The 12,807-nt window shown below is 36.4% G+C and overlaps 3 protein-coding genes across 3 annotated transcripts; 2 read left to right on the top strand and 1 right to left on the bottom strand.

The window, feature by feature from the left end:
* Positions 1 to 1,248: 1,248 nt before the first annotated feature.
* LOC108216145 (heptahelical transmembrane protein 1) lies at positions 1,249 to 3,793 on the top strand. The gene is made up of 4 exons (XM_017388826.2): positions 1,249 to 1,708; positions 1,970 to 2,065; positions 2,744 to 2,801; positions 2,951 to 3,793. The coding sequence occupies exons 1-4, from the start codon at positions 1,404 to 1,406 to the stop codon at positions 3,629 to 3,631; spliced, it is 1,140 nt and encodes a 379-aa protein (XP_017244315.1). The 5' UTR covers positions 1,249 to 1,403; the 3' UTR covers positions 3,632 to 3,793.
* A 1,901-nt stretch (positions 3,794 to 5,694) lies between these two features.
* Positions 5,695 to 6,931, bottom strand: LOC108218130 (membrane protein PM19L). The gene is made up of 4 exons (XM_017391051.2): positions 6,676 to 6,931; positions 6,422 to 6,599; positions 6,076 to 6,124; positions 5,695 to 5,948 (listed from the first exon to the last, which is right to left on the bottom strand). Exons 1-4 carry the CDS (start codon positions 6,806 to 6,808, stop codon positions 5,832 to 5,834), a joined length of 477 nt encoding a protein of 158 aa, XP_017246540.1. The 5' UTR covers positions 6,809 to 6,931; the 3' UTR covers positions 5,695 to 5,831.
* A 1,400-nt stretch (positions 6,932 to 8,331) lies between these two features.
* Positions 8,332 to 12,748, top strand: LOC108217266 (putative clathrin assembly protein At5g35200). The gene is made up of 16 exons (XM_017390103.2): positions 8,332 to 8,402; positions 8,874 to 8,992; positions 9,077 to 9,146; positions 9,243 to 9,340; positions 9,781 to 9,922; positions 10,019 to 10,119; positions 10,309 to 10,392; positions 10,472 to 10,522; positions 10,607 to 10,672; positions 10,752 to 10,817; positions 10,908 to 10,988; positions 11,086 to 11,163; positions 11,386 to 11,535; positions 11,633 to 11,708; positions 11,922 to 12,034; positions 12,174 to 12,748. The coding sequence occupies exons 2-16, from the start codon at positions 8,894 to 8,896 to the stop codon at positions 12,531 to 12,533; spliced, it is 1,635 nt and encodes a 544-aa protein (XP_017245592.2). The 5' UTR covers positions 8,332 to 8,402; positions 8,874 to 8,893; the 3' UTR covers positions 12,534 to 12,748.
* Positions 12,749 to 12,807: the final 59 nt, after the last annotated feature.

Below are 12,807 nucleotides of genomic sequence, written 5' to 3' on the forward strand. Positions count from 1 at the left end.
TTCGGTCGCCGGTTGGAGAAAGAAGGCGGGTAGGAGCGGATGGCTCAAGATTAAAAGGTGGGGATGTCTTGGCTCAGGCTATGTCGGAGCTCGCGTTGTGTTGGTGGTGCGCGACAGTTCTGACTTCGTCGATAGTCGGGGATGGGAGGAGCACGGCGGCGATCAAGAGGGCGAGGAGCATGGCGGCGAGAGGAGCGGGATCGATATGTGCGTGTATAATGTGTTGGATCTTGGATCTAATTTTGATTTATGGATTTATGGTGTATCCGCGTAAAAATACAGCGGAAGCCCTTGTATTCGCGTATAATAAGGGTGAGCAAAAACAATCGAAAAATCAAAACCGAGCTGAAAAACTGAAAAACCAAACCAAAAAACACCGCAACCGACAAAAACCGAAGAAAACCGTAACCAAACCGAACCTACATAACGGTTTGGTAACGGTTACGGTTTTACCCTTAAAACCGAACCGTTTATATAATATATAATAAAAATATAATATTTATTATATATTATTATATATAACATATTATATATATGTGCTACAATATATTAATTATATAGTTTAGTAAGAGAAATTGATATTATAAGTATATAAATATTTTTATAGAATTAATAATAAATTTAAATTTGTATACTAATTTCTAATCATATAAAAACCGGAAAAAACCTAAACCGACCAACGGTTAACCTAACCGAAAAAACCGTTTGAAACGGTTCGATTACGGTTTCTATCTAAAAATCGAACCGAACTAAACCGATCCGTGCACACCTTTAGCGTATAATATGCGCGGATCGTTAAAATTTTTTTGTTTTGTCCAAACCGTTGGATCAACGACCTAACGGCTGGGAAACATATTGTTGGATATACGTTCCCGGAAAATCACTTGTAAATGAACATGATTGATCCAACAGCTGGGATAAGATTGTTGGATAAACGTTCTCTGACAATCACTTGTCAGAGAACAAGACCCATCAGATATATTTAATTTGTTAGGCTTAAAAGTTAAAATGAATGCTTGAGAAATGAGAATACAGTAATCGAATGATATCGGTGATCAGTATCGTCGTGCCAGCGCAATACACAAGTGTTCATCTTGATAACCTAATAGGAGTAATATCGCACAGCAATTCCAATAATTTATTTTTTTTAAAAGTCAACGAAGAGAGGGTGTCTTTAAATGCATGTAGTTGTTAGTTCGGTTCTCTAAACTGCACTTAATAATCGGACAAAGACACCAAAAAAGAAATAACCCGGAAGGAGATCCACCCAGTTCATACATTTCTAGCAACCCCTTATATAAATCTTTCATCTCACAAACTTTTTTTCATATACAAACACTCGATAACTTATATTCATATAACTCATATTCATATTCTTGTATTCATATTTGTAAAGAAGAGGGATGTCAAGTGAACATCAGATGGATCAAAGCCAGTTATTATTAACTAGTGCTGCAGCCACGAACAAGATGATTATCAACAAGAAGAAGAAGAATCAGAAGAACAAGAAGAATAAGTGGAGGAAGTATACTAGTGCTGCCAAAAATGGTGCTGCTAATCATACTTATGATTTAGTTTCATTCGAGGAATTGCCGGCTTACATGAAAGATAATGAGTATATACGTAATTATTACAGAGCTAATTGGCCTCTTAAGCAAGCTCTTTTCAGCATTTTCCGGTGGCATAACGAGACTCTTAACGTTTGGACGTGAGTTCTTACTTTTCTTTTTTATTTTTGTTGTTTTTTATCTTTTATGTCTCTCGAAAGTAGGGTCGAGAGAGGGTGAAATGCACGCGTATCTTGTGTTTCGAGTGAGACCTACGAGTAGAGGCGCTTAAAAAAAATCTTGGAATTTTGACAGAAATTAAAATTGATGGGAATAGTACGATAGTATTATTTTGTGAGGATGATCACTATGCGTTGATGTGTAATACAATAGTTGATTGACATAAATGCTGTAAAATGCAGGCATCTGGTTGGATTTATACTATTCGTGGGGCTGACATGCTCGAATATGATTCAGGTCCCTCCTGTCGTCGAATTCTTCAATATTCTTACAACCTGGTATGTTCTGTTTATCATGCATTACATTGTTAGTTGTTACTGTGTTACTAGATAGTCTAGCAGAAATTTGAATTATCCATGCATCAGTGAAATTCCGATCTTTACAATTTAAGAGACATCCATTCATCAATCAAGAACACTATATTTCTCGGTTCAAAATGATTTGTTAATTACTTCCTTGACAGCACAGTAAAGATCAAAGATGTTTTCTTATCCTTAGAGCAAATGAAAATTGTATTCTGATCAAATTCATCTTTAACTAATAGCAATGGATGATAGATATTCTTTAAGTAACAGGTAAAGATTTTTCAACACTATAGCAGATGAAGTATTAATTAGTTAGATAATAAAAGAAGTTTCTGAACCAGGAAAGAAAGAAAACTGTTTAACAAATAAAATCTAGTTATAATTCCTGCCAAACTCGAGCCAACTTCTAACAACTTGGCTTGATTTAAAATCCTGACACTAAATTTTGGTCAATTCACAGATTAAGTAGATTTGTGGCTGATTAACTTTGGATTTCATGTACAAATCTGTAGGCCTTAAATTGGCCATGTAACTTAAAAACTGCTATAAGCTTCAATAGGCCTTGAATAACCAGGAGTTTGTATTAGTTCTTTAGTGATAGAACAAATTATCTATGATGGTGCTCATCTAATCTCATCACTATATTTACAGGTCTTCGCCATTGGGTTCAGCGGGGAATGTCTCTCATGATTCCAAAAGTTTCTTCTCTGTAAGTTATTCACCGCAGCTTCAATACTTTTCCAGTTTTTTGTTCCATTTAACACATGTAAAAAGATTCAAGGACTAAAACATACTAATTGATGAATACACATATAGCTACAATTTCGAGAGACTAATGATGAAAATTTGATAATACAGGACACAACAAAACTCATTGACCTGAAGCATTCATCTTTCGGCATGGACATTACACTACCAGAACTGGAAGTTACACGGTGGCCATTCTTCGTATTTCTTGGAGGCTCCATGTTCTGCCTCCTCTCGAGCAGCATTTGCCACCTCTTCTGCTGCCATTCCCACCCCATGAACATCTTAATGCTCCGAATAGACTACGTTGGAATCGCAGTCATGATCATCACCTCTTTTTTCCCTCCAATCTACTACATCTTCCAATGCTCCCCACACTGGCAAATTCTCTACCTCAGCGGTATCACAATCATGGGCATATTCACTATCGTCACATTGCTATCGCCCGTATTCTCAACAAATAAATTTCGCTCATTTAGAGCCTCGCTATTTGTGGCAATGGGGCTGTTTGGCCTAGTGCCTGCAGTTCATGCCATGGTAGTGAACTGGGATGATCCCAGCAGGAACATCATACTTGGTTACGAACTGGCTATGGCGCTTTCTTATCTAATCGGCACACTCTTCTACGTCACCCGCATTCCAGAGAGGTGGAGGCCTGGGTGGTTTGATCTAGCCGGACACAGCCACCAGATATTTCATGTGTTTGTCATCATGGGTGCATTGTCACATTATGGCGCTGCACTTGTATTTCTTGATTTTCGCAGTAAGATTGGCTGTGAAACCAACATGTAACGCATTATTGCATATCCTAGAAAATGTCCGTGGCCTTGATTGGAGGCTTAGTGATTGATTGATATTCTTTATGTTGTATTTATATTACAGAAAAATGGTTATATTCAATGAAGAATGAAGTAACCAAAGATTGAATACAGTGTGCTTATGTTGCTTCTCTCATGTTCTATTTGTTAAGACACCCTAACCTTCCTCATACATCCGCTCTAGAAAACAAGATATTTAAAAACAAAGAGTCTCGACAAACAAGCGAAATTACACTAACCATCTTGCAATAACATTATGTCTGAAAGACAACTTTGCTCTGTCAGCACTTGAGTTGATTCTTCTATCTGCATGGAATACATTAACTTTAAAGATAATGTCCTTCTGCTTAGATAAAGAACTCATGTTTTATTCGTTGATTTCAACTTGCTTTGATTCCTCTTTGGGCTCTGTTTGAAGTACTGGTACGTGTCAAGCAAATGATGTTTAGAAATTCTTTGGTAATATTTTTTTTCTATATTTACATATTTTGAGTTCTAATATAGAAAATAAGATGTTTGTGAAGTTTGCAGTGAAATTTGGGCTAACCTTTCCCGAGAGCAGTGTTTTAAAAAGCGCATTAAACGGCCGCCTAAGCGGAATCGGCCCTAAAACGCCTCGATTTTGTATTAAGCGGGTTCTTAAGCGTTTTTGAAAATTAAGCGGACTATTAAGCGGATTAAACGGTACTTAAGCGGTCAAAATGATTTTGACTTGCTAATTTTTCAGTTTTAAAATATTTTTTTATATAATATAACTATAATTATATTAAAAAATTAAAAAATATATATATTATTAAAAATTTAAATTCTTACCACAATATAACATTATTTTTCAATATATTAATATTAAAATTAAATATTTTATTATATTTTATTAATCCGCTTATTGGCCCGCTTAAGATTCCGCTTAAGCGCCAGAAGGTCCTTCCACCGCCTAGAGCCGATTTGCGCTTTTCATAACACTGACCAAGAGTTAAAAACAGAAGATCAGCTTTTTTCAAAGCAGAGCCCTGTTCACAAAAACTGCTACTCTATTATATTTTGTTGCCGTCTGCCAAACAATGCAAACTGAGTCATTTAGAGTAGGTGCAGTGGACGAGCCCAAGTCCACTGCCATTTCCTCCTTTTGAAGGCAAGTAAACAAAACACGGGCTTGGTAAATAAGTGCCCAACTAGCTCCAAGCAAGTCCAATTTTTAGTAGGTCCTACACTCCTACTTAATTATTATTTAATCAGTTTAACCTTGTTGAAAGTGCATGATTTGTAAAAAAATTAATAAAATAATATAAAACTGCTGGAAATGGAAATGACAGAGTTGGTCAAGCCCTCTTTCTTTTTCTCTTCCGCGCGTATAATTTATAAAGCTTCCCCTTTGTCTCTCTTCCAGCTGGCCAGTCAGGCCGCCCGCTACACTTGCTCAGTTGCTCTTAGAGCAAGTCGAACGGCTTTCTATATGAGCTTCTATGCAAATACCCGGAATATGACACCTCTTGTAGTGTGCAGGTGATTTCTAAATCATTACTATGATTTACTCAAAATTACCATTCAAACATTATTTATAGATAATTATTAGTCATATATGTTTCAATTTTTAAAATAAAAATTTGTTTAGGAAAATTTACTCACATGCCTATTTATTTTAGATGAATTTTCGTTAATATTAATTAAATTGTGCCTAGTTACATAAAAATGAAGGGAAGAAAATATTATAGTGTACAGTACTATCTAGAAAGATTTATTTTATTAGATATTTTATTGCAAGTACTCGGGGGATACCTGCTTTACTTTACTCAGTGGTTGTGTTATTATATTTGTTTAACATCTTACCTCCAAGTCTCGATCAAACTCCTCCGAAACGTGACTTAAAAAGGCTGGACGTAAACGTGCAAGGCAAACATGAAGATATATGGAAAACCATTATTCATCAACAGGGCGTAAGCAAAGAAACTTCTATCTAGAAAAAGAAAACAGGCATATGGGCAAAACCAAACTCAATGAACCTTTTTGTTAATGTGTTGATTCGGTAAAAAGGTCCAGTATCATACAACACTGAGTGGGAAAGATTAAATTACTCTCCTGATTAAGCTTAATAATTTCCGTCCCGGGAGTTTAAAAACTGTACAAGTACCGGCATAAAATCTTATCTATGCCTGCCTGTTCATTCAGTGATGAAGCTACGATGATGATCCATAGCTGGGTCCAAACCTGGTGCTCAACATTCCCGCATGCATTAGCAACACATATATCAGTTGGCTTACTGTTGATATCGTGATAAAAGCTTCCAGTGTTTGCTGCAATTATTTGGTTTCATTCTGTTATCTTGTTTTTAGCTCTATCAAAAAGAAAAAGAAAGAAAGAAACATTTCGGGGGTGACTTGACTATTTGAACATGTCTCAACCTAATATTTACATACTTACCAGGCGTTTGCCTCTGTGGCCTCCCATCAACATCTCTTTACAAACAAGACTGCACCACCAACATGGATGCAACCAGTGACGAGGTTAAGTTATACATAAAGAATCAAACAGAATATTTTTTTTCCGAGACACTAAGCAAATTTTTAATACATCTTTATGGATTCACAAATTCCAAAAGTTATGAAAGCGTTTCTATATTTTTGCAATGAAAAAAATGCCGAAAACAAGTTTAAAATGGACAAGTGTTATTTGCCTCGTCCTAGATCCGCCAACAATTAATGTGTTGCATGTATAGAAGAATCAAATCAAATAGAACAAGTGAAGTGGTATAAGTACTGGTACATACCCAAAAGCAAGAGCAGTTACAGCCCAGGAAATTATGGCAGAAGAAGCCGCCGTAGCCAGACTATCACTTCGCCACGCTCGGAGATGAGTGAATCCAATCAGCACCGAGCACTCCCCAATCGCTCCAGCTATCAGTGCAAATATCAACATAAAGCTTGTCGATGGATTCCCTCCTAAGTCTGCACTACCCATCACAACATTCACTTAAATATTTGCGAAATTTAGTCGAGATAAATTATGAGAATAAATACTTACGAGGGTGATCCTGTTCACCATCGATATATTTATCGATAGACCATGCGGCAAGTCCCAGTACAATCAAATACGCGACAAAGTTGACTATCAAGATTACTCTCATAAGACCTCGAACACCCCTTCCCACCTCCATTTTTATTTTACCTCTCCAACTTAACCTTCCCAAATTTTAATGGTGTCTCTCCGGGGAGAGAGAGGATATGTTTAATTTATTAATTTTATAAAAAAGAAGGTTACGTGGTTGCTTGTAGAGGGCTGAACAGGACAGGTGTTTGTTGGAGAGCACTTGCTTTAAGACTTCTCTTGCAACAGCTCCAGCCTTCTTCCATTATAATAATATAAATTTGAGGTCATTATTATTATTAAAATAAGCAAATACACGGGCAGAAAGAGGATAAGATTTGATAAAGCTGGAGGTTTCTGCTGTCATATGCGGAGGAGTGACGTGATATATTGATAATTTGGGGAGGTGGCGATCCAGACATATATCTGTTGTCCACTGCAAAATTTATCAGCAGAGTTTGTAATGAATAAATAAAAATATAGAAGGAACAGGATGGATGACTTACTGCGTATAAGGAAAGTTTGTTTAATTTTAAAAAAACTCTGATTTTTCCTTTTTATCTTCTCTCTAGCCGACTCCTTCTTTTCATCCCCGACGGGGCTTCCATTGGTTTTCCGATGGAAAGCCTCAAATCTTCCTGTTTGATTGCATGTTCTTTGATTGTTCTTGCTTTTTCATTGATTTTCTTAAATAAATTTTCATCTTTGGGAGAAGTTTTCTTAGATCTATATCATCGAAAATTATGATTTTCGTTCTTATTCGCTTTCAGAGGGTTTTTTGGATCTGTGAGTGGATTGATTATCTCCTACACGTCATGGTGCAGATCTAATTATTTTAGTTTATAGTTGGATTTTCTCTAATTTGTTTTGATTTCTCTCCTTCTCATTTGTGAGAGTTGATTTGGATTCATCGATAAAAGCCTCCAGAAATTGCATTTGTGGTTGATGGATCAAACGAAAATTTTGGAAAAGATGGCGAACACAGAGCAAAGATCTATACCATATTCAATTTCAACATCGTTTATTTGTCTCATATTGGGTATGAAGACGTGCATGTTAATTTTTTTTATGTTTGTTCGACTCGGTTATTTTCGTAGATGTCGTATGACTATTATTTATTAAATTATCTCTTTTTAAAAAAAAAATGGTTGTTTAAATTTTTAAGCGCTAACAATCGTGTATAAATCGTGTAAGTTGCAAGTTCGAACAATAATTTCGATATCCACTTCCCAAAAACTTGTGTTTTCTTTTTCTTTTTTTGCTAAACATAAAACTTGTGTTTTCATCACTTAGTTTATTAAATTAGGCATTGTTGTCATTTCTTTCACAAAAGCCTATAAAAGGAAAATGTTTGTAGAAAAGTAATCGCACGTATTAAGAATTTAGGAATTTAAAATGTGGCCATAAATTTAACAAGAATACCATAAATCCAAGATAAATATGAAAAAGAGAACTCAAAAATAGCGGAAGGTTTAACAGGAGTCCGGATCTTGTGGGTCCGGTAATGAAGTACGGACGTCCACGGTCAAAGCAGACACGAACTTCTCTCTATTGATGTTTGAATGTAAGGACGTTCCACCTTCATTTCTCTTTCACTTTCATCTTGTCTCTGCTATTCATTCTGCATTCGCGACTCACCTGCACCAATTCATAAATCTTATAATGTATGTTTCTTATTATGTACTTTCGTGCATGTAGCTTCATTTAGATGATTATTTTTACTCTATCAAACCTGGATGCATATTAAGGCTATTTCTTGTTCATAGCTGCTTGGCTCAAATTGAGAGCTGGAGAATCAAATGTTCTGCATTTTGTGTTTATCGTTTCTAGCTTGTCATTTGAGTATTAAAGTAATTTGTCGTTTCCTGGCCCACATAAAGGGCGAATGGAGGATTATATTTTTACGGGGACAAGTATCCTTCTTGCCTCCTACTAGATCCGCCTCTACCCATATATGTAAACTTTATATGAACCATACCTCAGACTGTCCTTAACAAATACTCACAATTTTTACGGAAATCATTCAAATTTTTCAGAAAGCCTGCAATTTTCAGATAAAACTTAATGTATGAGTGTTGTGTTCTTTTGAATGACCGGAAAATGTTTAACTAAGTTTTCTGATGCACATTGTGTAGCTATCTTTATCGAGGATACAATGTCAGGAGGGCATAAACAAAGCAGCTTCAGAAAAGCACTGGGAGCTATAAAGGATAGAACCACAGTCAGTTTGGCTAAAGTACATAGCGATTACAAGGTAAATACACATTCTTTCAGCTTGTTTACAATTTTACCCAATATTCAGGCTTCTAACTTTGTGATGCCATTTTGCATTATGCAGGAATTGGACATCAACATTGTCAAGGCAACGAATCACGTTGAGCGTCCTGCAAAAGAAAAACATATCAAAAGTAAGATTATGGGGATCATTCATGTTTTTAATGGACCAATTTTTTTACCCTTCAGAGAGGGGATCTCATGAATTTTTTTTCTTCTTATTATTGCAGCTGTTTTTGCTTTTATCTCGGGTCTAAGGCCTCGTGCGGATGTTGCTTACTGTATTCATGCTCTTGCCAGACGTTTAGCAAAGACGCACAATTGGGCAGTACGATCTTTCACCTGAGCTATTATACGAGATAGATAATATAAAGCATAATTGTTTAGCAACAATTCACATAAGTCATAGTATTAGCATTAGAGTAACTAGACAGTTTACCATGAAAATCAACTGGCGAAAGATGGAAACGGATAAAACAGATTGCTAAACTGCTATCTAGTAAACTTTGAATGCACTGTAATATTATTTACTGCTTACTATATGTTGATAGCATCATATACTTAAATTCTTGATTGCTTGTGTTGAGCTTGTATTTCTACCAAATGCTGTAGGATCCTGGTTTTGACATTTTAGTCACTGATAAAAACTTTTTCTAACATTAAGTCATGTTTTGGTCTCTTTTGTATTATGCAATTCATGTACTTGTAAATGTGAGGGGAGTCATTCTGTAGTTTGATTACATTTTTCGAATTCTTGTTTGCAATAAGGTTGCCTTGAAGACTTTAATTCTTATCCATCGAGCTTTGAGGGAGGTGGATCCAACATTCCAGGAAGAAATGATAAATTACAGCAGGAGCAAACGCCATATGCTCAACATGGCTAATTTTAAAGATGATTCTAGTCCAAATGGTACACTAAACTTTCATTCTTATCCCTTCAGGCCTTCACTTATAGAAAAAGAAAGATTTTACAGAATATTAACTTCTGCCCTGATCTTCTGCTCAGCATGGGACTACTCTATTTGGGTTCGGACCTATGCTTTATTTCTAGAAGAGCGGCTGGAATGCATCCGTGTGCTAAAATATGATGTTGAGACCGAATACTCGGTACATCTTTCATTATCAATATCTTTTTCTATGTAAATGCTACTGCGTCCTGGTATATAGTTGAATAACATTGTAAAGCCCCCTGACTGGCTCTCTGCATGTTAACTGATTCAGCAACATTTGTTTGATAAACCAGAATAAAAGAAACCCTATATGAATTTGGACCTTACCATAATTACATTGGTGCAGAGAACTAAAGATATAGATACTCCTGAGTTGCTTGTTCATCTACCAGCTCTGCAGCAGCTATTATACCGCATTATAGCCTGTCAGGTACTCTCATTTCGTTTTAACATTATTTGGCTATCAGCAAACCTATAAACAATTAACATATTGGATAACTTCTGTGCAGCCTCAAGGAGCAGCATTCCAAAATTCTGTCATTAAGTTAGCGCTTTCTTTGGTTTGTAAATCTTACCATTCTTTTGTCCTAACAACAGTTAAGTTAGCGATGATTTAATTTGTTTCTCAATTCCCTAAAACATAGGTTGCTTCTGAAAGCAGTAGAGTTCATAATGCGATCAAAGAAGGCACGGTTAATATGGTTGACAAGGTATGCTGTAACCTTAACCATTATGCTTTCAGGATTTTATGATCTCATAAAAGAGTTCTTCTAATGTCAATCTTAACAGTTCTTTGAAATGAAAAGACATGATGCTCAAAAGGCTTTAGATATATACAAGAGGGCAGGAAAACAGGTACTATTGCAGACTTGTAGCTAATTTCATTCATACGTCAGCAAGAGACTGTCGGAATTCAATGAGCTATGTTCAATGCTTGATGTTCAGGCTGACAGACTGTCGGAATTCAATGAGCTATGTTCAATGCTTGATGTTGGACGTGGAGAAAAGTTTGCAAGAGTTGAGCCGGTAATTTTTTGAGGTCTTACCTAAAGGTCTGACAACTTAAGATTTTTCTCTTATCAATTATAATTATTGTCTATTGTTGCATGTCTTTATCATGAAGCCTCCTGTATCGGTTTTGCAAGCAATGGAAGATTATGTAGGAGAGGCTCCTCGTAATTCGATTGTCCGTCAGGATCGGGTAAGTAAACCTCTGCAATTTTCTGGTCTTAGAGGAAACAATATTTTTGTCTTCTGTGGTCTCAAAAGAAAAACAATAGACAAAAGGGGCTAAAGAAAATATAGAAGTAGCAAGTGAACATGTCTCTAAATTTATTAAATACTGGAATTTGACAAGAATTTTTTTAGGGAATGTAACAGAAACCTCAAAGCTTTAATTGATTTTTCTTTCCTTTCAAAGCAGTCAATTGATTCTGCCAAAGTGATCGAAGCCATTGAGCGTCAGAAGTCCCGAGAAGTGCAGGAGAAAAGGCCACCATCTCCATCTCCACCTCCTTCTGAATCTGAACCAGTAAAAGTGGAAGCTCCTCGTCAGAGGCAACCAGATCTATTGGTAATCCTTATGGCTATTTTAGTCTTCCCATGAAGTACAATCTCTCTCTGTGGTATAATATGTCACCTTTCATATATCTGCGTTGTCTTTTGGCTAGGGTTTGAATAATCCTTCTCCAGCGTATCCTGCTTCAGATCAGAAGAATGCTTCAGATTTGGCTATTGTTCCAGTTGGTAAGTTCTCTGGAAATTCAAGGTTCTTAAATTTGAAATATGCGCAACTTGTTTAAAGTTCTCTGTGTATTCTGAAGATTCTCCTAATGTGTAGTAAAAAGAAATAAAGCTTAATGGCACCTTTTAACTATAATAGTGCTTCTAGGAGCACGATTTTATTCAAGAGTTTTACTCGGTGTTTTTGATTTTTTCTATCGCCTGTGGTACGTGCAGAGAAGCAGACAACTACTACTGGCTCAGACCTGGCAAGTGTAACATCAGGGTGGGAATTAGCACTTGTTACTGGTCTTGACCCTAGTGAGAGCACTCCAGCTTCAAGCAAACTGGTAAAGAACATTTTTCTACAGTATTAACTTTCTGTTATTGCCTATATCTTTCAATCCAAAATGATCACTTGTGAGCTTTTTCTGAATTGTGTTTACAATAGTTGTCTTTCTATTAAAACATTTCTTTGTTCCCTGAAAGGCTGGTGATATGGACAAGCTCACATTAGATGCTCTATACAACGATGCAATCAGAAGAAACAACCAGAACGTAAGTTACAATCCATGGGAACAAACCTCACTAGCCAATCCTGCGATGACACAACCAGCATACGACCCTTTCCATGCCTCCAACCCTCTTGCAGCAGCATCTTCTGTCCAAATGGCCGCCATGGCTAACCAGCAACAGGCATATATGTTACAGCAACAACGAATGATGATGATGATGAACCCGCAACAACAGCATTTCAACTCATTTGGTAACCCTTATGGCGCCGCTGCCCATCCCTACTGCTCTGGGATGCCACTTCCAGCCTACAGTGCATATAACAGGCTCATTTAACAACTGCAGTCAAAACAGTTCTTAGATTGAAATGATATTATGTACATTAAAAGGGAAGGTCCTCCCATTTGTATTATTTGCTTGTGTTAGAATAACTAGCTTGGGGACCAAGGGCCTTTGTTAAAGCTGCTTCCTTGTTCTTTGCATGAAACAGGTTCTAATTTGTTTTTTTTGTTGTTTTTTAAATTGATTGAGATTGGAAATAGTCATGTTTTAATATCTGATTGTCCCCTCTTTCTCTGTGGTTCAAACAGAGAGAATAAACACATCTGGT

The sequence above is a fragment of the Daucus carota genome, chromosome 4 (assembly GCF_001625215.2).
Source record: "Daucus carota subsp. sativus chromosome 4, DH1 v3.0, whole genome shotgun sequence".
Lineage (NCBI taxonomy): Eukaryota > Viridiplantae > Streptophyta > Magnoliopsida > Apiales > Apiaceae > Daucus > Daucus carota.

What these genes read in the sequence shown, in the direction of transcription:
- LOC108218130 (XM_017391051.2), bottom strand. Translation starts at nt 6,808, where the DNA reads ATGGAGGTGGGAAGGGGTGTTCGAGGTCTTATGAGAGTAATCTTGATA. An exon ending in TGGTGAACAGGATCACCCTC is followed by an intron (nt 6,600 to 6,675) that starts GTAAGTATTTAT and finishes TGGGTAGTGCAG; the next exon opens with ACTTAGGAGGGAATCCATCG. An exon ending in GCCACAGAGGCAAACGCCTG is followed by an intron (nt 5,949 to 6,075) that starts GTAAGTATGTAA and finishes AAATAATTGCAG; the next exon opens with CAAACACTGGAAGCTTTTAT.
- LOC108217266 (XM_017390103.2), top strand. Translation starts at nt 8,894, where the DNA reads ATGTCAGGAGGGCATAAACAAAGCAGCTTCAGAAAAGCACTGGGAGCT. An exon ending in CGATTGTCCGTCAGGATCGG is followed by an intron (nt 11,164 to 11,385) that starts GTAAGTAAACCT and finishes CTTTCAAAGCAG; the next exon opens with TCAATTGATTCTGCCAAAGT. An exon ending in TTTGGCTATTGTTCCAGTTG is followed by an intron (nt 11,709 to 11,921) that starts GTAAGTTCTCTG and finishes TGGTACGTGCAG; the next exon opens with AGAAGCAGACAACTACTACT.
- LOC108216145 (XM_017388826.2), top strand. Translation starts at nt 1,404, where the DNA reads ATGTCAAGTGAACATCAGATGGATCAAAGCCAGTTATTATTAACTAGT. An exon ending in GAGACTCTTAACGTTTGGAC is followed by an intron (nt 1,709 to 1,969) that starts GTGAGTTCTTAC and finishes TGTAAAATGCAG; the next exon opens with GCATCTGGTTGGATTTATAC. An exon ending in TTCAATATTCTTACAACCTG is followed by an intron (nt 2,066 to 2,743) that starts GTATGTTCTGTT and finishes CTATATTTACAG; the next exon opens with GTCTTCGCCATTGGGTTCAG.